The following is a 25166-nucleotide window of genomic DNA, read 5'->3' on the forward strand; positions in this document are numbered from 1 at the left end:
ATAACACACCGCCGGCAGATGAAAGAGAGAGAGAGAGAGAGAGAGAGAGAGACGGGTGTACACTCCTTTCATGTGGCACACAGTTGGAAAGGGGAGGAGAGAAGTGTGTGTGTGTGTGTGTGTGTGTGTGTGTGTGTGTGTGTGTACGCGTGACAAACGAGCTGTCCATCTTAAGTTCTCTCTCTCTCTCTCTCTCTCTCCCTCCCTCCAGGCTCTCAAGCAGACAGCCAACCAAACCCACAGGTTAGCCAACAAAAAGAGGGAGTGACAAGGAAGAATAACAAAGAAAGAAACACTTTCAAACAATGTTAGAGACCAAAACACGAGAATAAGAGTCTCGTAAATTGGCATAAAATTAACTTGAAAGATGTGAACTTTTCTCTTTGTGACTTTGAAATTAGGTTCTAGCAGATATTTTGGTCAAAAGTGAGTTATTCATGCAAAGTAAGTGTTTACACGTGGCTTAAGTAAAACTTAAAGTAAAAAAAGTTAATTTAAAGAGGTAAAAAGTTATGGAAAGTCTTATGGAAAACATTATTTTGATTCCAAGAGATGTGAAAACTTTACTCAATAACTCAAAACTACATGAAACATAGATGAAAGCTTTTTCTAAAGTTTGAAATCAATGTATACGCATGTCCTCATATATTGATGGGTATGATTTCCAAAGAAAAGTTATGATTTCAACAGATGCACTGTAACAGAATCCATACTGCTCTTGCTACATTTCCGACTGCATTCACATGAATGGCGCTTCATTGGGGTCAGGCAGTGGTTTAGGTGGCAATGAAATATGGGTTATGTGGTTTATGAGAGGCATATCCATTCCAAATATGACGCTGGAGCATAATATAATACCAAACAACATGAACATGTCAGGTCATGTCAGGTCAGGTGTCATAATCAGGTAGTAACAGTGAGGAACAGTGTTAAAGTTTGCAGTTTTGCAACTTTTCATCACTAAAGGGTCAGTCTTACCTTGGATAATGCTAGTCGCCTACTAGCACTCAACATAGTGTATGCTAAAGTGTTAGCATGGAGCCTACTATCACTCAACATGGCGTATGCTAAAGTGTTAGCATGGAGCAGCAGGGCCAATGATCTACTGGAGACACATCGATGATTTCGGTGTCTATGTTCTCAACATCACTTAACACATAAGTTGACCAGTGTGCCAGTCTCCCAAAAACATGGTATATCCTTTGAAAAGGGTATCTCGTGGGTATTTAAGCCTGTTTTCTGAAGCAAGGGTGCCAATATGCTTTGATAGGCTAAACTGTAAGAAGTAGGGCAGCATGGTAAGAAATGGGTCTGGAAAGAAAAGTCACACAGAAAGGACGTAGGGGGACTATGAGTAGATATGAACCCACAAAGTCAAGTGTACAGGGTGTGCACCCTAAACCGCCGATCCACTTGGACATGCTCCATGTTTGTTTTCAGAAGTGTTTAGGCTCTTACCTTCCTGTGCTGAGCCTTCAGCTTCCAGGTGTCAGAGAAGAATGCACCTCAACATCACAGAGGAACAGACAGAGGGCAAACAGGGACTTGTAACGACCTGTAAAGGGCACTATACAGGAAAAACGATTTTCACCAAAGCTGCTGTGGGTTCTAGGTAACAGATTACGGTAAACAACATCTATGCGTACAACTGAACAGGCAATCTAACAGGATAGGCCAGATTACAGGGAAAAGAAACATACATAAACACACAAACGTATGCCAATTGGTGGATTCTTTTAGTCTTTTCTTGTATTTTCTTGTCTTTTCTTTTAACAAGTGACAATGCCTTACAACAATCATTTCTTAAACTGGTTTTATAGTGAAAAAGATCTTCCAGACACTACCTAAAGCTTGGCGTAATAAACGTAAATTGCATGGATCCAAGTGTGCGGAAAATATTTTTCACAGTGGATTTGACTCGTAACTCTGGCACCTCAACAAAGACTCTCAGCCAAGTGAGTGATACTCTACATGCTTTTAAACTAAAAATAGAATGAGATCTTTAGACTAAACAGTAAATGAAACATTTGATCAAAATGGATATAAAGCGGATTTTTGGACTTATGCATTATCTTGGAAAAACCTTATTTTCATGCAATTTACATCAATTTGATTCCACAGACATGCAAATCAAGTGGATATGAGACTCTACATTGCCCATGGGTATGAATGTGAGTGTGTGTCTGTCTATCTAGAATGGACTGGCGACCTGACCGGGGTGTTTTCCTGCCTTCTACGCAATGCCTGCTGGGATAGGCTCCAGCTCCCTGTTGACCCTGAAAAGGATTAAACGGGTAGAGAAAATGAATGCATGGCAGATTTATATCAACAGGAGAAGGGGGTTACGTCTATGGAAGGTAAAGTGAGGTGAGGTGGTTCTACCCTCTGCTACATCTCTGCTCTTTGGTATTCTGAGGCAGGAGGGAGGCTGAGGGGGGCGAGACGAGGCGAGGCGAGGTGATGACATCAACTGCTGCGAGCGGAGCGGAGAGGAAAACTCAGCGGCGGAAGGAAAGTTTATAACAACGTCTTGAAAGATCGGTGGCTGACGTTACTTTCCTTTCCCTGCCTCCAGCAATGATCTGCGCACACACAGTTTGACTGATATGGGTTTTTGAAGGCCGATACCGATACCAGTGTTGTAGGAGTGAAGCTGCCGATAGCTGATATTTTGTGCCGGTATTCAACGTGTTTAACCCCTTGAACTCTGATTTTTGCCTTAAAAAAGCAGTTTCAAAGTTGGAAAATTTCTATACTGTACGACAATGCCACATCCATATTCTGTATCTGCTCATTCCAATGCTTCATTGGAGCTATTGCTGCTTATATTGAGTGAAATATTCAAACCCAGGATGCCATTTTTTTATGGCTGCACCATTACATCAAATGGGAAAACTTTGGGATCTTGGCTAGAATTTAAATTAAAGTTCTGCGGTTTGGACAAAGCTTGGCCACACAACAACAGTGTTTGTAATGATGGAACCACTGGTGAGACCGGCATGGTGGCAGAGGTTTTTAAATGTGACCATTTTCATGCTAATAAAGTAACAAGAATTCAGTGTTTTCCCCCAGAATTCTATTCTTGTCAGGGTGGAAAAGCCCCTGAAACAGCAGTTAGACCATCATGGGACACTAAAAAGCTCCGCTGAAACTCATACAAATGAAATTCTTTAAGGTTTAGTAGCTCTTTAAGGCAGGGCAACCCCCCCATCCCATATACTGTATATCGGTCTAACCCTAAAACACACTTAGTATCCCAGTCCGTGCACATACACATGCATGCATACACACGCATACACACACACACACACACACACACGCACGTTTCTGCAATATCTCAGTTGCACTTACAACTAAGTGTGTGTGTGTTTTCACACCGCATGGGTCAAGTTTAACAAGCCAATATAAAGTGACCCCTGCTGTTTAGGACTTGTTTTAATTAATGTGTTTTCCTTCTCCATGTCTCTCTCTCTTACTCAGTCTCTCTCAATCTCTCTCTTTCTCTTTCTCCTATCTCTCCCTTTCTCTGTATCTCTCTCTCTCTGCTTTCTATATGGCGCTACATGCAATATTCCGGGAAGTCTTTGGTCTCACAGTTTTTAGTCAAATTTTGTCCTCACGCAAGGTCTACAATTTTGCTCTTCCATTTCCTGTTTATTTTCCCCGTATTGTTGTTATTTCTTTTACCCATTATTCTATAAAAGCAGTAATATACTTACCCACACCCAATAAATTCACACAAAGGCTGCAGTTCACCTTATGATATAAGTTGATGTCTGGCTTCTGACTTGTTCATGAATGTTTTTTTATTGTTGTTCTTGTCTTCAGCAGGTTTCCCTTGTCCTTAATATGACTAAATACATTAAATTAGCATTCACACATCAAGTTTACTGTCCAAGATCATAGGAATAGTATGCATGAATTCAGTTTTTGGGATAACCAAGCCTGAATTCTTTAATAGTGACAAAATGAAACATGAAGCCCCAATAACATTTCTGTGATAAACTGTAAAAATTGCTATTAAACTAATTTCTTCTGTTCTTTTCCAGTCCGCCCTTGGTAGAAAAATTAGACAAGAGCGTCACATCCCCTTGAATTTAGAGCTTTAGATCCACCCAATTTCCCCAACTTAAATCCTGGTGTTGGGTATGGACACTTCTTCAGCCACAGAAAGTGACAAATTGAAACTTAAGAGCGTAAAACAAACTGTCTCCTAAACAGCAGTGAGCAGCGCTCCGTCCAGAGAAATCTGGACTCACCAACATTAGATCTTTTGCCTCTTTCGTCCCTTTGGTATCTTTGGTATAAAGCCTCACAGACCGGCCGGGTTGGTAAACATCACCTTGCATAATTTCTGGGTATTTAAGTTAAAAACTAACTTTACCACTACTCTCCTGTCATTTGAGCAATGTACTCTGTGTGTGGCCCTTTGCTTTCTAACACGCTCTCTTTCGCTCTCTCTTTTGTTCTCTCGCTCTTTCTCCTCTTCTCTGCAGACATTTGCGTTGCAATGTGTCCTCAGCCCCAGGCGGGCTCCCATCAGTTCATTAGGACAATACGATGTGTCTGAAGTCTGTGAACCAAAGTATTCCATAAAACTATACGGTGTGAACTGCACCAGGGGCAACAGGATGCTGCTTCCCATAGCACATTAAGTAAATCAGGGGCTTCTTAAAATTCCAGTGTGTGGGTTTGGGAGGGATATTTGAACCTGTGAAAAACACAAGCAAAGCAAAGCAAGGCAAAGCAAAGCAAAGCAAAGCAAAAAAGTAAATTATGAGGAATATGAAGGACTTCATTTATTTATTTATTTTTTTTAATGTATATGTAGTGTTTTGCAACAGAACTCTTCACCCAGTACTAATAAACTAAGTGCCCCAAAAGAAAAAAATATGGTTCCCTTTAACATTGTTTGAGAGTAGAACTTCTTCAATTTAGAAATCATTATTGCATAAACCATAGTTTCTTACCAAAGCTACATTGTGCTGCCTCAAAGCAGCAAATATGTAAATAAGTTATATAGTAACAGCTCTCTGTGGTATATTTGTATTGTGGCAAAATGTTCAGGCTCCCCACCATGTCTTTCCCTTTAAAAAGACACTGTTCTCTGCCAGATTTAAGAGGAAGAGGAAGCAACTTTCCCATGTGAGGTCGACTGTGAATAAATGGTTCCACTGTTACGCTGAACCTTTTTCCAAACAATTTAGCCGTTTAGCTGACATCCTAATCCAGAGCAATTTAGGGTAAGTGCAACAGTAGAAAACATCAATATTTGCGAATCCCATAATCACAAGCAGCTCCTGCCGCTCTAGACTGCTTCCGGTGTAAACGCTGCCTAGTGTATCGAAAGTCTACCTCCTTAGGCCTTGCTAGAACTTTTTGTCACACCCTATTGTCAGATTGCTACATTTATTTATTAGACCCTTACATTCTTTGGTTGTCAGTTCTCACGTCACTCATACAACAAAAATAGGAGGGGGCATTGCCTTAATATTTAACTCTAATATTCATTTTAATCCAAACACTAATAATAAATTTGTTTCATTTGAGGCTCTTGTTTTGTGTCCTTTTACAGCTGTGAATAACTCTATGCATTCACAATATTTTGCAGTTATCACTCTCCTTGTTAATGCTTTACAGCCTGCCGGGGCCCTAATCTAATTTCTGTGGCTCAAGCTGATAAGGTTCTTATCATTGGTGATTTCAACATTCCCATAAAGAACACTTCCTCTTAGCATCCTCTCGGCAAGGCTTTCTCAGCACTTACAGATACCTTTGGTCTTACTCAGTTAGTTTGTTTGTGAACCCTCCCATCACAGCGGCAACATGATGATCTGTCTTTGATCTACTGGTCTCCCACTGTGTACCAGCCATATCTGACCATTACTTTCTTAAATTCCAAATTGAATTCACCTGTCCTCGTAGTAATCATGGCGTTATGCAACACTCTGAACAACTGCCCAAAGTTGTTGCTCTATTTTCTGTTCATATTGGCACCCTTGATTATTTTACTAATGAACTAAACACAGCCCTACTTAACACTTGATTCGGTCGCATAGTTAACTAGAGCAAAACAATTTTAAGAAACCAGTGCTGTGGTTTATTGATGACACGTGCACTTAAGCTGGCCTGCAGAAAACTAGAGCATAATGGAGCTCGACTAGACTTGAAGTTTTCCGTCTTGCTTGAATGAATGATAGTGATAGATAGTGAATTATAAATGCAAACTTCGTATTTCTCTAAGCTAATCAGTGCCAATAAGAAAACTCAAAGTTTCTCTTTGACCTGGTAATGAATCTCACTCAAAAACATTTCCGTAGCAGTGGCTGTCTGCCATGGCTATCAATTTTTTTCACTCGTAAGATCACTCTAATTAGAGATGACCATACTTTCCAATCACAATGGTGTTCCCCCCTTGGAAAGCTCACTTGGTGTTTCCCAGGCTGTTTGTATACTCTCCCAGTTCTCCCTAGACACTCTTTCCAAGTTAGTACTCAGCTCTAAACTTACGACAATCTAGTTTATTTCATATAAATAAACTAGTCTAGACAACCTGCTTGCTTGACCCTCCCTGCAAAACTTTTCAAAGAACTTTTTCCAATTGTAGGACCTTCAATGCTTGATATTATCAATTCGTCACTTTCTACTGGAATTGTGCCCTCCACTTTTAAAACAGCCATGATTAAGCCACCACTCAAAAAGACAAATCTTGATCCAAAGTCCTTTACAACTATAGACCGATCTCAAACCTCCCCTTTTTTTCCCAAATTACTTGAAAGGATTGTAGCCAACCAACTCACTGAATACCTAACAACAATTTATTTGTACCGTTTCAGGTTTTAGATCTTTTCATTTTACCAAAACCGCACTCACAAAGGTGGTCAATAATCTCCTGCAAGCTATTGATTCTGATTCAACCTCAGTGCTATTACTATTTGACCTGAGTGCAGCTTTAGATACAGTCAACCATAAATCGTCTTGAAAACTACATTGGTATTCAAGGATCAGTGCTCTCATGGTTTAGGTCCTATCTACTAGAAAGAATGACCTCAAAGTATTGTAGTGTAGACTCTGGTCTGGCTCTGTTCTGGACCCGGTGCTTTTGTCTACCTACATGATACTGCTACCGAAATTAACCATAAATTTGTCATTACTGTAACTTTCATTGCTATGCTGACGACACTCAACTCTATACCTGTTAAACTGACCGCTCCCAACTCCTGAACCTAGGGCGTGCTTAGTCAAACGTTGCATGTCCCTAGACGTCCTGCTCCTCAATGCCAACAACACAGAGATGTTGGTTATCAGTCAAGCTAGACACAGGTATCTCTTTGAGAACACTACTCTAAATTATAGATAATGCTATCAAAAATCTTGTTACATTCAATCCCACTCCCATTTGAGTCGCACATCAAGGACATTACAAAAACTGTGTTTTACCATCTTCGCAAAATAACGCTAAAATTTGACCCATATTAACGACGTCAGACATGGAAACCTTAGAACATGCATTTGTACCGCCGACACTTGATTACTGCGCCATCCTGTTCTCCAGTTTAACCAAGGCTAACATTACAGTAATAATCTCCAGCTTGTACAAAATGTTGCCTCCAGAATCTTGACCAAAACAAAAAAATTTGACCACACAACGCCTATCCTGTCCACCCTACACTAGCTCCCAATTCACCAGATGTGACTTCAAGGTTCTGCCAACATGTAAAATATTACATGGGCTAGCACTGTGCTATTTAGCTGATCTCATTGCACCATATATACACCGTATATACCGCCACACACCCTCTGATTGCAAGACACTGGCTACCAATCTATCCAAGCAGTCAAAAAGAAAACTGCAGGTAGCAGAGCTTTTTCTTACCACGCTCCCTTTCTTTGGAACAGTCTCCCAGTTGCAATAAGAGAGACAACTACTGATGTCTTTAAATCCAGGCATAAAACCTAGTTAGACAAGTTAACTAGTGCTAGCTGAGGTTCGCTTGTCCTGTTTTCCCGGTCTGCATGCACCTGTTCATTCATGTTGGTCGTGTCTGTGTGAGTGGGAGTGACCAAATGAGTTTATCTTTTATGTGTACCGGTGCGTCTCCTACTATATCTGTCTGACTCTTCCGATGATGGTGACTGAGCTGCTGTTGATGCCCCACACCAGATCCTGACATTTCACCCAAGCATTCTTACTGTGTTTGTTATGTGTATTTTGTTTAAGCTCCATGTTGTTATCAACATTTACTCTTTATTTGCCCACTCTCAGCATCCATATGCTATACCCCTACTCTGGATATGCAAAATGCATCACTTCCTGTGTGCCAGACGATTTTTTTTTAAACTTATTTAAAAAGGAGAATGTTTGTTAAAAAGGACCTTCCTACCTCTCTCCTCAGCTCTTATTGGGTTTATTTCTATTTTCAGCACTTTCCTGGCACTTTTCTATCTTATATTATTCTTCAGTCACATGGATAGTCTGTTACATCCATTACCAGGGCATTATGGGTCTTGTATTCCTGCCGGCTAAATGTGTGAAATGTAATGGAAAATGTTATTTCACTTTGTACTCCAGTGTGTTATTCGACATATATTAACCAGATACATTTCTCAACAGCTATAGTAACCAAAGTGTTTTGCTGCAGTGGAACAGATTGCTCCATTACATTTGAGTTGGCCGTTGTGTTTAAGATGTGGAAAGGAGAATGTGTGTGTGTGTGTGTGTGTGTGTGTGTGTGAGAGAGAGAGAGAGAGAGAGAGAGAAAGAGAGTATGCTTGTGTGTGTGGAGAGATAATGTGTGTGTGTGTGTGAGAGAGAGAGAGAGAGAGAGAGAAAGAGAGAGAGAAAGAGAGTATGTTTGTGTGTGTGGAGAGATAATGTGTGTGTGTGTGTGTGTGTGTGTGAGAGAGAGAGAGAGAGAGAGAGAGAAAGAGAGAGAGAGAGAGAAAGAGAGTATGTTTGTGTGTGTGGAGAGATAATGTGTGTGTGTGTGCGTGTGTGTACATGGATTAGCGTGTGTATTTTGTCTGTGGGTTGAATGGCCTTAGTGGTGAGTGTATTATGGATTGTTAGGTGTTTCAACGACTTGTGTGTGTGTGTGTGTGTGTGTGTTTGGTGGTTAATCGGGAGGTCGACCGCCCTCCTCTCCCTCCACACACCCACAGGATACTGTTTCAGATCTGTCACAAAAATTAAAAAGTTGTCTCCAAAATCAAGAACACACACACACACACACACAGGTCATTAAAACTAAAATTAAAAAGTACGTTTTTACTTTTAATTAAAAACACCCAACAATCCATAATAGACTCACCACTAATCCCACTCAGTCCACTGACAAAACACACACACACACACACACACACACACACACACACACACACACACACACACACTAAATTGCGCTGCTACACCTGAAAGTAATTTGGCCAAATGTCCGTTTGTCCTTTTAGTCCATCTGACCAGTCTAACCAGCAACCACTGGATTAGATGGAATCTAACTAGCTTCAAAACGAAATAAAATAAAATAATATAAAATAAAACCAAGTTAAACAGACAATTAATTCCAATTGTGTTAGCCTTACGGAAAGGAACTATAGTAATCCTATAATATATTTTAGAAGGATACGATACAGAATTTATGAACTATAACATCCTAAAGGACTACTGAAATTATAGGCCTACCATATGAATATATATATTAAAATATCACCATTAAATACGATATACGGTCACTATAAACTCACAGACACACCATAAATCCCTATAAAAATATAACATTCTTTTTCGTTAGTTTATCATTACCCAGCTACAATTTTAAGTAAAATAATGTTTAAATAGAAATAATCCAGCAAGTAATCGGGATTTTAATTGGAAATAGGCCTATGCTTAAACGGCTTAATTCGTTTTTTTTTTGTAATATTCATGTAACGGATTACAGTTACCAATTTGCTGTGAGAGGATTAGCCGGCTGTAATCCAGTTCCATGTAATCCACTACTCCCCGGCCTTTTCAAAGGTCCCGTGGCAGAGGGATATTCCCTTGTCTGCAAATTACAGATAATTACAGCGTCGGAGTGAAAGCTTTATTTAACAAGCTGTGTCCCAAATTGCCTATAATTGACGTGGTCATTTTATAAAATCATTGACAATGTTTGACGACTCTTTTCGCTTTTCCAGATGTTTGAGGGGGGAAAGACGTGACCCGTTTCTTCTGATTTACGACGCCGGAGATTTTTAAAACACAAATGCCTCAGGGCAACTGAGACATAACCGGAAAAAGTAATATAATATATTGTTACAACAGGCTTTAGCAATACAGTATATTACTGTAGCCTGGATTAGAGATTAAAAAAATATATAAAAATATATAGCCTATTTTATTTGTTTTCTCTCCTTTTCAATTTGACTTGAAAGGTAAAATGTAGGCTATTCTGAAATAATCACATTTTCTAGGACAGATATTTCATTATTTCCTGTGTATAGTAAGTTGAATTAAAGAAAAGAAGAAAAAAAAAGAAGATAGAAAAATAGAATAGTATTGATCACTGGCGATTTATTTCAAATAGCATACAGTATCCTGACCCATAGCCAATATTTTATTGGCAAAATACTTTTTTTTTTTTATTAGGATCTTGAATAAATTCTAGTCAACAGAAGTTGTCTTATATAACATTGTAAACTGGAGGAGTCGTGAAACAAAAGTTTGTAAAGTCTGTCTCAGTTCAAAAGGCCTCAGGCCCACAAAGTCCAGAGAATAAAGAATAAAACAAGTCGAAATGCTGGGAGGAAACGTTTGGAGATCATTCTCTGAGCAATAAGGGAGAGAAAACCCGCCAAAAACCATCAGGAAAATCCATAGGAGAACGAAAAGAGAGAACAAAATGAAATGTTGTGCAGAATCAGGAGTAGAACTGCAATTCATTAAACCCTATAATATGGAGTCCGTGTATCTGATATGATTTACCACCAAAACTTCCAAACCTCGCTTCAGTCGGCTAAATTTCTGGGGGAAAAGTGGAGCAATATAATGACTAACGAGATCATTATTTTTATTTGGTCAATTTGATAAATTATTGGACGGAGGACATCAAATCAGCATAGAGGGAACATTGGTCCTGAATGTTCCCCTGATGTGATTATTTTTTAAAGATATCTTTCAAATAAATTTTAGCATTTTTTTTTTTAGCCTTGATCTTTTAGCTCTTTTAGATCTTTCATTATAATAATAAAAAAAACAACGAGATTCAATTTGGACTCACTGTAGGCTGAGGGCCCATTTTCCATACACTCAGAACAAAAAGGATTTTATATAGTACCGGAAAATGGTTCTTCAGTCTTGTACCTTAGCAGAACCCTTTATTGGTGCTGTACAGAACCGTTTTATAAGGCTTCTTTATAGCACCATGCAAAACAATGGTTCTACATAGGCCTTATTGTCTTTATGGTGCTACAAGCCTTTAAGAATGAATGAAATGCTCCAAATCCTCAAAATTAAAAGAACTTTTTTAAAAACGTGGTTCTTTCCTCTGATATACCAGTTATTACTATAGCAAAATAGAGGGTTCTTTGAATCATTATGGTTCCATATAGAACCACTATACCCTAACCAAAGAACCCTTAAAAAACACTTCTTTGTCCTTGTGTACCAAACAGATGCCCATGATGCAAATGCAGCAGAAAAACCTGAAATGTCCAGAATCAGAGATGCGGGCCTGGCATTGGCTACAGCAGATTGGAGTTTTAATTCTACAAACATTTCTCAGAGGCAGAGCTGCTCTGCAGGCAGAAATATTCTCATTGGTTGAGTTAAACCTCAGTGGGCGGAGCCAAAGAACCACAGATTTTCAGAGTGCAATTAGCTAAGTGGCAAACCTGAATGGCAAAGAAGGAGCTCTGGTCAAAATATAAATAAGAAATATAAATGGCCATGACTTATTTTTTTCATTCATCCATGACCATGGCATTCAGGGTCAGCAGGCTAGCTATCTTAAATAGACAAAGAGGCTAGTATGGCTAGTTTGAACTTGGAAGCTAGGTTAGTTAGGCTAACACGCTAACCTAGAGAAATTATAGGCCTATTTATTATAAATTATAGATTACATTTCCAGTTAGTAGCAAGAGTGCTGAGCTTCATATTATTAGGCTACACAAAGTTGTTGAATATTCAATTCTGATTGGCCAATGAATTCTGAGGTCTGTTATTTCTGAATTAGGCTACAGACTCATTTCACATACAGCTATCACACTGCAGTCAATAAGTCAGAGCCATTTTGTTGATTTCTAGTCAATTAACTAGCGACACCCTGTGCCAAAAAGACATTAGGCTACTCCTTTATAAGCCTACTGCAGACAAACACTAGGCTAACCATTTCTATGGTTGCAGTCCTGCTGAACTACTTTTTTGACAGAAGCTTGTAAGGTTTTTTTTGTAATAAACACATTATCGCTTAGCCTACATATCAGCCTCCTCATCTCTTACCTCTTGTCTTTTTCACTGGGCTTCAGTCTAAAGTTACTTAGCCAGAAAACCCGCGGTTCTTTGGCCCCGCCCACTGCGGTACAACTCAACCAATGAGATTATTTCTGCCACCAGAGCGGCTCTGCCTCTGAGAAAAGTTTGTGCGACTAAAACGCCAATCAGCTCGGCGGTATAAATCCATAATTGTCCCGGACGCGTCGCTTCCCGCTTCTTCCTGTCTGTCACATCATCTGAGTCCTCGGCATGGAGTCCTGCTGGTGTCCGGGGTACCAGTGTCCGAAATTGTTCATGTATCCCCCGGAGTGCACCGGCGCGCCTTTACCGGCCATGGTGATGTCCCACAGAGAGCACGGAGAGGAGGAGGACGACGGCGGGGGGGCGAGGTGGTCTCCCTCAGGTCCGCAGGGCCCGTTCTTCATGATCTTCTTGTATTTGGACCGCTTGTTTTGGAACCATATTTTCACCTGAGGAACAAGAGAGGGAAAGAATTGCAGATGATTAATGGTGAGCAGTGCCGGTTGCTATTAGAGCCATTACTTTCCACAGTAAGGACTAGTGGAACTGAAATGAACTGTAGTGGCCTATAGCTAATTTTAGAATAGGCCTGCAGATATGACAGAACGCTATGTAAACTATGTGACACACTAGGTCCCTATAGGAATATTATAGGAATACTAAGGTCATTATGAGGCTAGCCTACCACAGACACACTATAAGTAACTGTAAGAATATTATAGGAATATTATAGGAACTATAGTAATACAAAAAAGCAGATATAAAATAACATTAAAGATCAGCAAGGTCAGTATAACCTCATTATTGGGTACCATAAACAAACTGTAAGTCCATATAGGAATATTATAGTGACACCACATGAGATAAAAATACCATAAAGTGCAATAAGGTCACTGTAAACTCACCATTACCACTATTAGTCTATAGGAATATTAGGCTATAGGAATATTATAATAATTTTTTGATAGGGCTGACGGTAAGAGATGCAACGGAAAAGTAATGTAACGAGTAGTGTAACGAATTACTGCTTTTTAATTGAGCAAACAGTAGGTAAATTAGTAATTCAATACATTTTGAGAAATTATAAGAAATAGCCTAAATCCAACACTGATGGTGAGGCTCAGCTTAATAAACTGATAATGTCAAAAGTAGGCTACTATAGAAATTATAAGCAAATACACAATTTTAGATAAGCCGATAGCCCCATATTCAGAATAGTTCTAAGTCTTAATTAGGCTGGCATGAAATATCCGTCAGATTATTTTTTTCCCTGTGGTTATAGATGATTCAATATTATTGATGTTGCAATAACTGGCATGCTCCGCGTTTCCAGCATGCTTGCAAATTGAGCGTCAAATTACACGAATATGCCTCTCGGGCAACATGTCAGCTTTGCGGGAACACATGAATCATAAATAATTACACACAGTCAGCGAACAATAGTTTTGTCTGAAACAGGTTTTAACCGCGTTATAAAGGAAAATAAACGCCCAAAGGATTTGGTGCCGCTTGGAGAAAAATATAGTCTAGGCCTGGCCGGCAGCGTAGAGAGATAAAAGAGCAAATAAAAGGAGAGAAAAACACTCTTGGCGCGAAGGTTGTTTTCTCCATCACACCGACAATCCTGGGAATTATTATTTTGGGATTTTATTGGTATTTATGGAGATGGTTGAAGTGGTTTATGGAACTGCGACAACGGTGTTGTAAAAGATATTCTCGTAAAAAAAAAAAGAAAAAAAAAAAGAAATCAGCCTGCTTTAATTGACTCTAAATATGTGGAAAAAACGACCCGATAATCAAAAAGGCAATTCCATTCACAGCCAGCTTTCAGTTTATAAGTAATGCAACATTTGACAATATTTCATTTGATTCTTCCAATAATCTCTGGTGACGTAAATCACAGCCTGTTTGAAGTTAGTATGGAGGGTGGCAAACGCATAAACCCGAACTATCACTTCATAAATGAGCAAGTTCATTATAATTACAGCTCATAATGTTATTATTTAGCAATTAACTTGCAGCTGCACTGTAATAAGATTCAAACCCACCAAATTCACCATTCAAATTCATTTAGCCTATTATCTCTACATATCTGAAGAAAATCATATCTAAGAAACAAAACAGCCAGTTGTATAGGCATAGTTACAGTTTTGAGACCAAATTGCCATCCCTTCTTCATAATAATCTCTATACCAATGTAATAACAATTACAGTTACCAAACCGCAGAGCCTACAGTGCAATAATTACCTGGAGTGGTTCACCACAGAGTTAGCTCACACATGGAAACCAAAGTGAATATGTGGAGCTTGGCTTATGAGCCCAGTAGTCAATCAACAGTGCGTTAAGTTAATGCAGCCTCAGTGAGAGGATTTCTGCTGTAATTATTGGTTTCATATTCCAGCAGCAACATGGAGCTGACAGCTCGCCTGAGAGCTCAGCTAATGACACCGGCATTAGGGAAGGAGGATGGTTGAGAGGCAGGCCAGGTGCCACTGTGTGTGTGTGTGTGTGTGTGTGTGTGTGTGTGAGTGAGTGTGTGAGAGTGCCACATATTCAAGCCAAGCTTTGCTGTGTGTCTGTGTGTTCTCGAATATTAGGTGAAACCACTCAGTTGACCGTACAGTGGTTTTCCCCCCCCAAAAAAGGAGGTTTCAATTTGGTGGGTGGTATATGAGAGAGAGAGAGAGAGAGAGAGAGAGAGAGAGAGAGAGTGGTCAAATTGTTCCAAGGAGAAGTGGTACGTGCCATTTCTCAGCTGCATCCATGGGAGGGAACAGCAGGAAGGAGACTTGGAGGGAAAGTGGTCACTGGTTGGCTGGCGGTGTAATGGCATGGAGGCAGGAGCAACACAGCGAGGATAAATTTGTGGTGTATGATGGGTATCTTCAAGTGTGTGTGTGTGTGTGTGTGTGTGTGTCCGTGCACGCAAAATGGTATCCATGCATGTGAGGAATGCGAGTGTACGTGTGTTCTTGTACAGTCGCACACGCACACTGGGCCAGCAACTAAAGCCTAATTACCACTGACTGCGAGCCACATGACTGTGTGTTTCAATACAAGCTGCATTGTGTCTCCATCCACTCACAGCCGCACATTAAATCACTTACAGCCACTTCAGCTGTTATGCCACCACCAGAAAAGAAAATAAGCTCTACACTGTCATACTATCCACTTAGGAAAGCTTTACAATATATATTTCAATCTGACTGTATGCATTTTATATTTTATAATGCAGTCAATCAGAATTTAGTCTCGTGATCCAAAACTTTAGACTTTAGAACATAGAATTAATAGTTTTTAATTGAAAAGATGCTGTACTTCCACTACTTATGCTGTACTTCCACTACTTATAAAACATATTACTGTAAATAACGTAATTCTTCTCAAAATAAGGTAATTCTTCTCAAAGTGGGGTTAAAGTACCATTGAGTACCATTGAGTACATTGAGGAGGTTCCAGCGTGTCCCCAGGTAAATGAAGAATTAATTTCATTTCACTCTTAATTCATTTATCAGCAGTTTGTCCAATGACAGAATAAATTAGAAAGACTATTCCGATCACTTGGTTGCACTCTCCTCACTCTTATCTCCCCACATACTGTGTAAAGAGTTATAGAATTCAACGCTAAATCATAGGTAAAACCAAACATTTTCATAGATGCCAAACCTTGGGACAAAACATAATGAATGAATGAATGAATGAATGAATATCCACTTGGGTGTCCTGGATGCAAAAACGTTTGTTAACACTCAATGTGAAGAATGCATGAGTGAGGTGAAATAATGTTCTGAACCAAAACAAATATTTGAATTGAGTATTTAAATTCAAATAAAGTCATCGAGTTTAAACGGGGCTTTATACTGCAGGTCTTTACCTTGCCACTGGCAAAATGACCTCCAATTTGTAGGTAAATGTCTTCTTTTTCCAAATGTGTTTTGTACTACTATCTTAACTTAAAACAGGGCAACATTTGCATGGAAAAAGAGGCACCCTGCCTCCTCCAAAAAGTCTTCCCCAAAAATGTTTCCGCACAGTCCTGAAACTAAGTACCAAGACATCCTTTAACTGCACTCTCACTTTCAACCGAATTATTATTACATAAAGTTTGTAATGCAATCAGTCAAAGCCCGCTCTCACCGCTCCAAACCAACCCACTGAAAAGACAAACAAAAAGACAAAAAAAAAGGAAAAGCAAACAATGACTGTGTTTTTCTTTTGTAATCATACTGTACACGCGGGGAGGACTTCGGGCCGACCGCATTCAAAGCCACTTTTCCACTACAAGAGGCGAAGGCAAACGAACGGATGATCTCTTACTCCCAGTGCAAACAGTGCTGTGATAGTAAATTCGTACGGGATTAGGGTAGCACATTTGATGACATCATTGGTGTGTGTTTTCTCAGCAAACACGCACACACACACATACACACACACACACACACATACACACACACACACACACACACACCACATACTGCACACAACTCATTTGTATCTCAACTGAGGTGTTCCCTCGCAATCCTACTTAACTTTCCCTGTATGTTTTTGATATATGTAAGATGGGCCTATTCTTAAACATGCTATTAATTAATAGTAATAGTTAATTAATCAAAACTAAGACAGCATTTCCAATTAACCCCATTGTCTCCTGCTGCAAAGAGGACGTTGCTACATACATTCTTTGTCTGTTCAGCCATGGTGGCTATCGCTGCTCATGCTAACTACCCAGTTCTTCTTCTATTTATTCCAAACAAACCGGAAACGTAAAACGCATCACTTCCTGTGCAGCAGAGCATTTTTCCCTGGAAAGAGCTACCAGACACCAGCTGTTTAGAACAGCCAATGGAAATAGGTTGAATCACTATTGTGTTCTATCAGTCAGCCATAGAGAGTAGAAAATGGATTATTTTATATGTAAATGTCATAAATTCTTACTTTAAATTTCAAAGCACTCAAAGCTTATGATCCTCAGGCATGTCACTAGTTGGTGTTTCAATTATCTGACAGACAAAATGGCTGCCATTATGTTTTATTTGCCACTCTGTGTGTGTACATGCGTGTGTGTGTACATTTGTGAGAAAAGAGACAAATAAAAAGAGTGTGTGAGAGAGAGAGATGACCAGTGATCGTCCAAAACAAAGCCAGTCGCCCCTCTTAACTTTCAGCCAGTCATCTCAGAAACTATGCAGACATATAAATGTACATATAAATACACATTTAGACATGCATAGACATGCAAAACAAGACACACACCCAGCACACACACATACACACACACACACAGGATCCATTTTCTCCACCCTCTACTCTTGTCACTCTGCCACGAGAGTCACACCAGATCAAGGCTCAGTTATTCAGTGGGCCCTACTAATACACACACACACACACACACACACACACACACACTACACACAGAGGGTGATTTGTTCCAATTTAATGAGCGGAATGGTCCGCAGGTAAATCATTGTTTTCCTTCACTTTTCCACTTAAAGTTTATACTCAGCAAGGGGAACTGGAGGCAGGACAATTACCGTTTCCCTTACATTTTCTCTTAAATATCTCCTTAACAAGAGGGGGAGGTATTTAATCATTTCTGCTAACAAGGGGGGACGCCGTGCCACCTCCACACACACACACACACACACACACACAGGTTCTGGCCTCACTTTGCGATATACTTGTTCTACCTCTTTATTTCTCCTTGTTTTTATCCGTTTCATCTCCTTTGTCTTCTGTAAAAGACTTTGTGACAAACGTTCTATAAATAAACTTTAAGTGACGTTAAAGTATATCCCGATAAACAACAATATCTAATTACATAGCTGACACCAACAGTGGAACACTCTGTGACGCCTGTGAAGAAGAATGCGGCAGTGTCTGTTTTGGGTGATAATTTTGACTTGATCGCCCTCTCACATTACAAACCCAGTGAAACAATCAGTCTAATAGTTATATATATATATTCTGATTATAGAGTTTTGCTGATGCTTGAACAAGAATGCTTGTAACACAGTTGCAGTCCCTAAAAGTGGATATTTTCCCCAAAATTTGTGAAAAAAAAAAAAAGGTACACATATGTTGTAGGCAACTCTGTTTCATATGTTACATAGACATTGGCAGTTAGGGCACAGTGTTGCGCAACACACCCTCAATTAGAGAAATTAGCCAGCAATTTGTTAATATTTGAAATGTTCCTGACTACCGGTATTATCATTATAGCCTTCAGCAATTGAATGTTTTTCCTTGTTCGTTGATTATCATTACTTTGTCCTTGGGTTTGTTTAGGACTTTATGTCTCTCTCTCTGCTTCATCTTAAAATGTAAAAAATGGCTAAAATAAATTGGGTTATTATTGGAAAGTGTGCCATAAAGAGGGTTCATGATACTGATGAAATTATAGATCTATTCGGTTTATTTTGTGTAGGGATGGGACGATATATTGAAATCGCGATACACAAATGTGACAATACGTATCATGGGGCAGAAAAATGAATGGTGATATTAGCTCCATTTTATTCTGCTGTAGTAATCACAAATGAGACGCTTGACCATCACAATTTCACAAGCTCTCCATCCAAATTATATTATTGTCACTTTGTAATGACATTTTTAAATTGTTGTTTACATTCTGGAAAGCCAATGCCATCGCTAGAAAGACTTGTGTCTCAGAAATAAACATAATTCTGCACAGTCAGACTTTGTTGTCACTGAACTTTTATTTATTACATCATATCGTGGTTGTATTGAATCGTGAACCCTATATTGTATATCGCATCGTATGGTGAGATAAGCATATCCTCCCATCCCTCTCATCATGTTTGGTTAGGGTTACCTGGGTTTGCGTCAGGCCCAGCTTGGCGGCCAGGTCGGCCCTCTCCGGCAGGGCGAGGTACTGGGTTTGCTGGAAGCGCTGGTTGAGTGCCTGCAGCTGCAGACTGGAGTAGATGGTCCGGGGCTTCCGGATCTTCTTGCCCTTCCCGTTCAGGCGAACCTCCCCGTTCTCGATCACCGCCGTGGGCTTGTCGTGCTCTGGGTCAGGAGGAGTGAGAGAGCGGGAGTGAACGTCATGGAAGAACATGTCTCCGGTCATTGGGTTAGGGTTCTTTCAACAATGTTAATTCATAGTCATTTACTGAGTTAAATGGGGAATTTCATGGGGCCTAAGGCTTTAGATTATTCTAGTGGTTAGAGAGACCGTCCTGCAACCTAAAGCTCACAGGTCCAATCCCTGTTTTAGCCAGTGGTCCATCAACAGCCATGTGTGCTTGAGCTGAACTGGACACAAAATCCATAATGTTACTAGCCCATCTGAAATGTATGCAAGGGTGGAAGCAACTAATTACATTTACTCACGTTACTGTAATTGAGCAGCTTTTTTGTGCACTTTATTTAGTAATTTCTAATTTTTCAAATTAAAAGAATCTAGTTTGAACTCTGTCCTCTCTCCTTTTAGAATCGCATGGAAAAGATCACAGCTAACAACGTTCTCTTTTCTAAAAAGGAACTCAGTGACTTTTACTCATTTTAAATGAGATACTTTTTACTTTTACTTCAGTAGATTTTGACACCAGTAGTTTTAATTCTACTTGAGTAAAACATCAGCAAAGTAACAGTACTTCTACTGGAGTAGAATGTTTTCGTACTCTTTCTACCCCTGAATGTATGACATATTCAATGTCATTCTGCATGAAAAATCCCACACAGTGAAGAAGACAGCAACTCCCAAGAATAGACTGCCGACCACAATCTTCCTTTTTAATGCATAATGCTCACTATTGTTTAGAACTGACGCGTTTTGACATTGTGTCTTCCTCAAGGCTTTTGTCTCAAGTCTTTGGCTTTTTAAAAAAGGAACAATTGTGGTGGCAATCTATCCTTGGGAGTTGCTGTCTTCTTCACTATGTGGGATTTTTCATGTAGATTTGACTATTTTTGACAAGCATCCTTATTTCGCAAAATGCCATTTTGTTGCATCGGCACGACACCAACCTTTAACGCCATTTTCCTAATGAGTTTTACAGGCCGAGCAAGTTTGCACAAACAAAGAAATTTAACATAGCACAACACAAAATTGATAAAAGTAGTATTTAAAACATTTTAAAAGTAGGAATTTAGGGAATAGGCCTCTTATAGAAGTAGCCTAGTACATAAAAGCAAGTATTATATAAGTAAGGAGTATATCAAATGAATAAGAAGATATAAAAACAAAAATAGCTCTCTTTTCTATACAACATGCACATGGTTCTCTGTTTGAGCCTGACTGATTGCAATGATAGAATGTGATAAAAAAACAAAGTAATAGAAAAAATTAGCAGAAATATATACAGATCTAGAGAATATTGCATTGAGTTCTGGGCATTTTGAACATTACAAGGGTAAAATAAAAGCTGCACATGAGCTAGAATGGTATAAACAGTGTATATATTGGAATAAATATAGTGTATACAATGAGAATATAAGAACTGATTATATGGCAGTAGGTGCAGGTGAAATGCCTATTAGAGAAAGATGAGTGTTTATCCACTTTGTTCTCTCTAAAGCTTGGAACCTTTTGCCTCGTTTCAATAGGCGGTGAGTTTTTTTTCTATACGAGAGAGCTATACAACAACTGTGTATGTTGGCCCACGCTGATCTTTGTTATGACATGAGCTCATAGCCTGCAGTGGCAGGAGAGAACAGCTGTGGACAAGCCACGGCCCCACAAGACGTTCAGATAACTGATCCTGATGCAACCGGCAGAAACACTGCTGAACTGAGAGGAGACTGGGACTTCACCAGGACTGGAGTGAGTGTGTGTGTGTGTGTGTGTGTGTGTGTGTGTGTGTGTGTTAGACTGAAGAAACTGAGTGAGGAGCTATAGGGAAAAAGAGTGGGCTCTTGCAAAGTAAATAGGGAAAGAGAAAGAATGGAAGGAGGGAATTAAGGGAGGGAGGAAGAAAGAAAGAAAGAAAGAAAGAAAAAGAAAGAAAAAAGAAAGAAAGAAAAAAAATTAACTGTAATATGTATGTGTTAGACTGTAGAAAATTAGTAAAGAACCATATAGGAAAAGATTAGATACTAAATAGAAAAAGGGGGAAAGAAAGAAAGAAAAAGAAAGAAAGAAAGAAAGAAAGAAAGAAAGAAAAAGAAAAAAATGGACACGTTTTTGAATAGAAAGCTGGGATGCAAACCATTTGTTTGCTCCTATTTTCTTAATTCAGGGCATGTCTAAATGATATGTTATTATGATTATGATGGCTATCATTATTATTATTATTATTATTATTATTAGTAGTAGAAGTAGTAGTAGTATTTCCAATTGCAACAATGAAGCACAACATGGAGGGATTGTGTGCAGGCCAGTGTTTATATAATGTGAGTGGTGCAGTCTGGTAACATGGGAACATGTGATGGCTGACACAGTGCAGTGTGCAGAATGGTCTTCTTCACTGCAGGACATCTGATATTCCACTTTATAATGCCATGCAGGGAGCAAATGGAGCCGCTGCAGTGAAGGAATCACGCAGCAATCCAATGGACTATTCAAATTTAATACGTTTGCTTTTTATTCTTTTAATGTTTCTCGGGAAAAATAGTGGTGACTTGTCAACAATTTCTGAAAATCAAAATGGGGAATTTTTAGAATTTATGGGGCTGCACATTGCTCTCTAGACCTAGTTTGAATTATAACATTTTATTATAGGCTATTAATATAACTATAGTGTGACTATTCAAATAAATTGCAATGTGTTTGACGAGTACTAAAACGTTATATAGCCATTATTAGGGGGGAAACAGTCACTAGATATTAATCAATAATTATCATAAAAATAATAAAATAAATAATATAGCCTAAATATAAGAAGAAGATCCAGTTGGTAAAGATGTTATACATTTGTCAATCAAGAACTAAACTCCCAACTATCCTATATTTTTTATTATCATTTTGTGCTATTGATGCTTTTGTAAAATTACTTTTTTTGTTGTTGGTAGATATCTAATTTTGCAACGAAACCTTTCATCTTTTAGTATATATTTTTACTCTCAACAAGACTACTTTGGTTTAACTTTTAACGGAATCAAACGGGTAATGGACATTTTATTCTGTCCTCGTTTGGTGAACCTATCGGCCTCAAAGTCTCCACTGATGAAACACGCGGTAAGTCATAACGTGCATGTGTAGATGAGAGAAATATGGTTTGGAGGCAGTTTCCTCCTCGCTGGCTCTTGCGGGACACCGCAGGGCCGATGTTGGGTAGTTTAGTTTTCTTGTGGCCCAAAGTCTCCATCGGCCTTAAAACCATCCCTCCGTCCAACCCCAAAGCACAGCGAACATCATGTTGTGGGCGACCTGTGTGTGGATCCAATTATTGTGCATTGCCAACAAACCATTGATTATAGTGGAGCTGAGAACAATCCAACTTTGTTGTTGTTTTTCTTCTTATTGAACTCCTTCAAACAAGGCATCTATGATTTTGAACAGAGGAAATTTGTTCTTAAATTATTCTTGTAAATTTATGGTACACGAAACATTATTTTTTATTGCACCAATTACATATCCAAAGTAAGATAAAGTAGGCTAGAGCAGATATGCGTAGGTAAACGTGGACTTCAAAATAACATTTAGGCGCTTTGGTAGACGCTTTTATCCTTACAATACCAAAAAATCAGAGGCCCATACACATTTTTTAGCACGGGTGGGAATCAAACTAACCCGTGACAGTGTGGACGGAGTCTGGATTTCCCACTGAGCTGACAGCGGCTCCCTTTTTGCTTGATTTCAGTAAAAACCGTGTGCAGGGTTTAAAGCACAGAGGGGATCCATAGTCTATTGTAATTTATGAAGGCGGAATGTAAGACTTTTTCTTTTCTTTTCTTTTCCTTTCTTTCAGAATTTCTTAAATTTGTTTTGTTTGCTTTTTCAACTCAATACCAGCTGAAATGACTTGTTAAAATAAATATTTTGCGGTTTTTACACGTTTTCCGTGCAACTTAGATAAATCTGATGCTGTTCACTGTAGGAATTCATATCATAATCATTCTGTTGGTAAAATAGAAAAAAACAAACAAAAAAAACCCCAACATAATAATAATCCATAGAAAGATGCTCCATTTTCCACTCTTTATATCAAAACAACCTCTCCCCACCTACCCGCATCCTCCAATCTGGTGTGTCCGAGCGCGCCGCCGTGCCCGCCGTGCTGGTAGGGCAGGTAGGCCCCGGGGTGGTGCGCGCTCACGGGGCTGTGGTAGGGCGGGTAGCCCAGCGGGCGCCCGTAGGAGGACGCCCCGGACGAGAAGGGCCCGTCGTGCTGCGAGGGTCCGACGGCGTGCAAGCCGTGCACCGGGTAGTGGTTGTGGGACAAGCCGGGGGAGGGCTGCTGGTGCCCGGGGTGCCCCGGGTAGCCGTGGCCGCCGAACTCCAGAAACGCCGATTTGGACGGATCGGACGGGACCAAGCTGTCCGACATTGAGCTCATAGTCATCATTGGGGTGAGGGGCGGTGATGCGGTGGGAAATAAACTATGGGATCATCATAAGGCAAACCACCGCTGGTATAAAAAGTATCAATTAGACGTTCAGAAAAGCATTAAATTTACGCTTTGTTTTCTTAAAAGACCGTTTTTCCATCCAGTTTGATACCATTTACTGTGAATTTACCTCATTAAGATTTATGGCAGCCCTACAAAAAGGCTGTTCCCGCAAAATAAAAAGGCGGGTAGAGTGGGTTTATGTGGGTTTAGCCTCCGCTACATCCCTGCTGAAGGGTCCATAAACGCGACGCTCTGTCTTCACAACCATGGAGTCCAACTAGAGACGCAGCCGACGCATGATATCCCCCAAAAGAGAAGCCAGCACTCCGCGACAGAAAACAGGAGCTCCGGGAGAAAAGAAGCCGAAACAAATATTTAATATCCTCCAGAATTCGTGCTGTTTTCTTATTTCTTCTCCTCGTCCAAAAAGTCGGCTCTTGTTATCGTTTTTTTCGGGGGAGGTTTGCGAAGAGGAACTTGGCACCGAGAGAGGAGTGTGTGTTCCTCCCCCTACCAGAGCGCACTGTGCGTTATGGAAAGACCATTCTCTGCCTCCACTTTGGCACGAGGCGCGCTCATTGGCTGCAGCGGTTTACCATGTCACACAAATCACGTTCGGCTCCACGACAATGAGCTCGCTCTTCTTGGGGTTTTTTGGCGGAAAATAAATGGCCCAAATGTTTTTTTTTTTTAAGGATCTTAACTGAAATCATATTAGAGGCTTAACTATAAATCACAAGGTGTCAGATTCTGGACAAAAGCGTAAAGTTCAACCCACTGATGGAGAGGGAATACAATTCAGGGGCGTCAGTTCACTAAATTAAAAGCAATGCATCTGGTATCATTTGGCACCAACACTTCCAAAACGGACTAAATTTCTGCTAATAACTTATGACTGACCAGATATTATTAATCATAAATCATCATAGACCACCAACCTATATATCAGCTTAGAGGGAATCTTGGTCCTGAATGCACCGATTTATTTTTTTCCTAATCTACCAGAAATATAAGAAAGAAAATGACCAGAAATCTAAATAGATTTGTGGTATGTTTTGCTGGATCTGATGAAATCAAGATGAAATCTGGACTCACTCAGGCTCAGATACCAGCTGGTTCCCATGCATAATTAATCGAAAGGTTGATTTTTTTTTTTGCC

General features: G+C 39.7%; 1 protein-coding gene across 2 annotated transcripts in view; it reads right to left on the reverse strand.

Moving 5' to 3' along the window:
* Nucleotides 1–24339, reverse strand: part of LOC139914740 (homeobox protein Dlx4a-like) — a 144459-nt gene extending 120120 nt beyond the window's left edge. The window contains exons 1-3 of one of the 2 annotated variants that reach the window (XR_013504972.1): nucleotides 23626–24339; nucleotides 19327–19523; nucleotides 12328–12942 (exon numbers count right to left, since the gene is read on the reverse strand). Coding sequence is in view for 1 of the 2 variants with exons in the window: in XM_071903124.2 (XP_071759225.1) it covers nucleotides 12700–12942; nucleotides 19327–19523; nucleotides 23626–23962 (777 nt within the window). In the remaining variant the exon portion in view is untranslated. Of the gene's footprint in view, nucleotides 1–10549; nucleotides 12943–19326; nucleotides 19524–23625 lie in introns of those variants that run through there. The other variant, XM_071903124.2, reaches the window with a different exon arrangement.
* Nucleotides 24340–25166: the final 827 nt, after the last annotated feature.

Source organism: Centroberyx gerrardi, chromosome 7 (genome assembly GCF_048128805.1).
Source record: "Centroberyx gerrardi isolate f3 chromosome 7, fCenGer3.hap1.cur.20231027, whole genome shotgun sequence".
NCBI lineage: Eukaryota > Metazoa > Chordata > Actinopteri > Beryciformes > Berycidae > Centroberyx > Centroberyx gerrardi.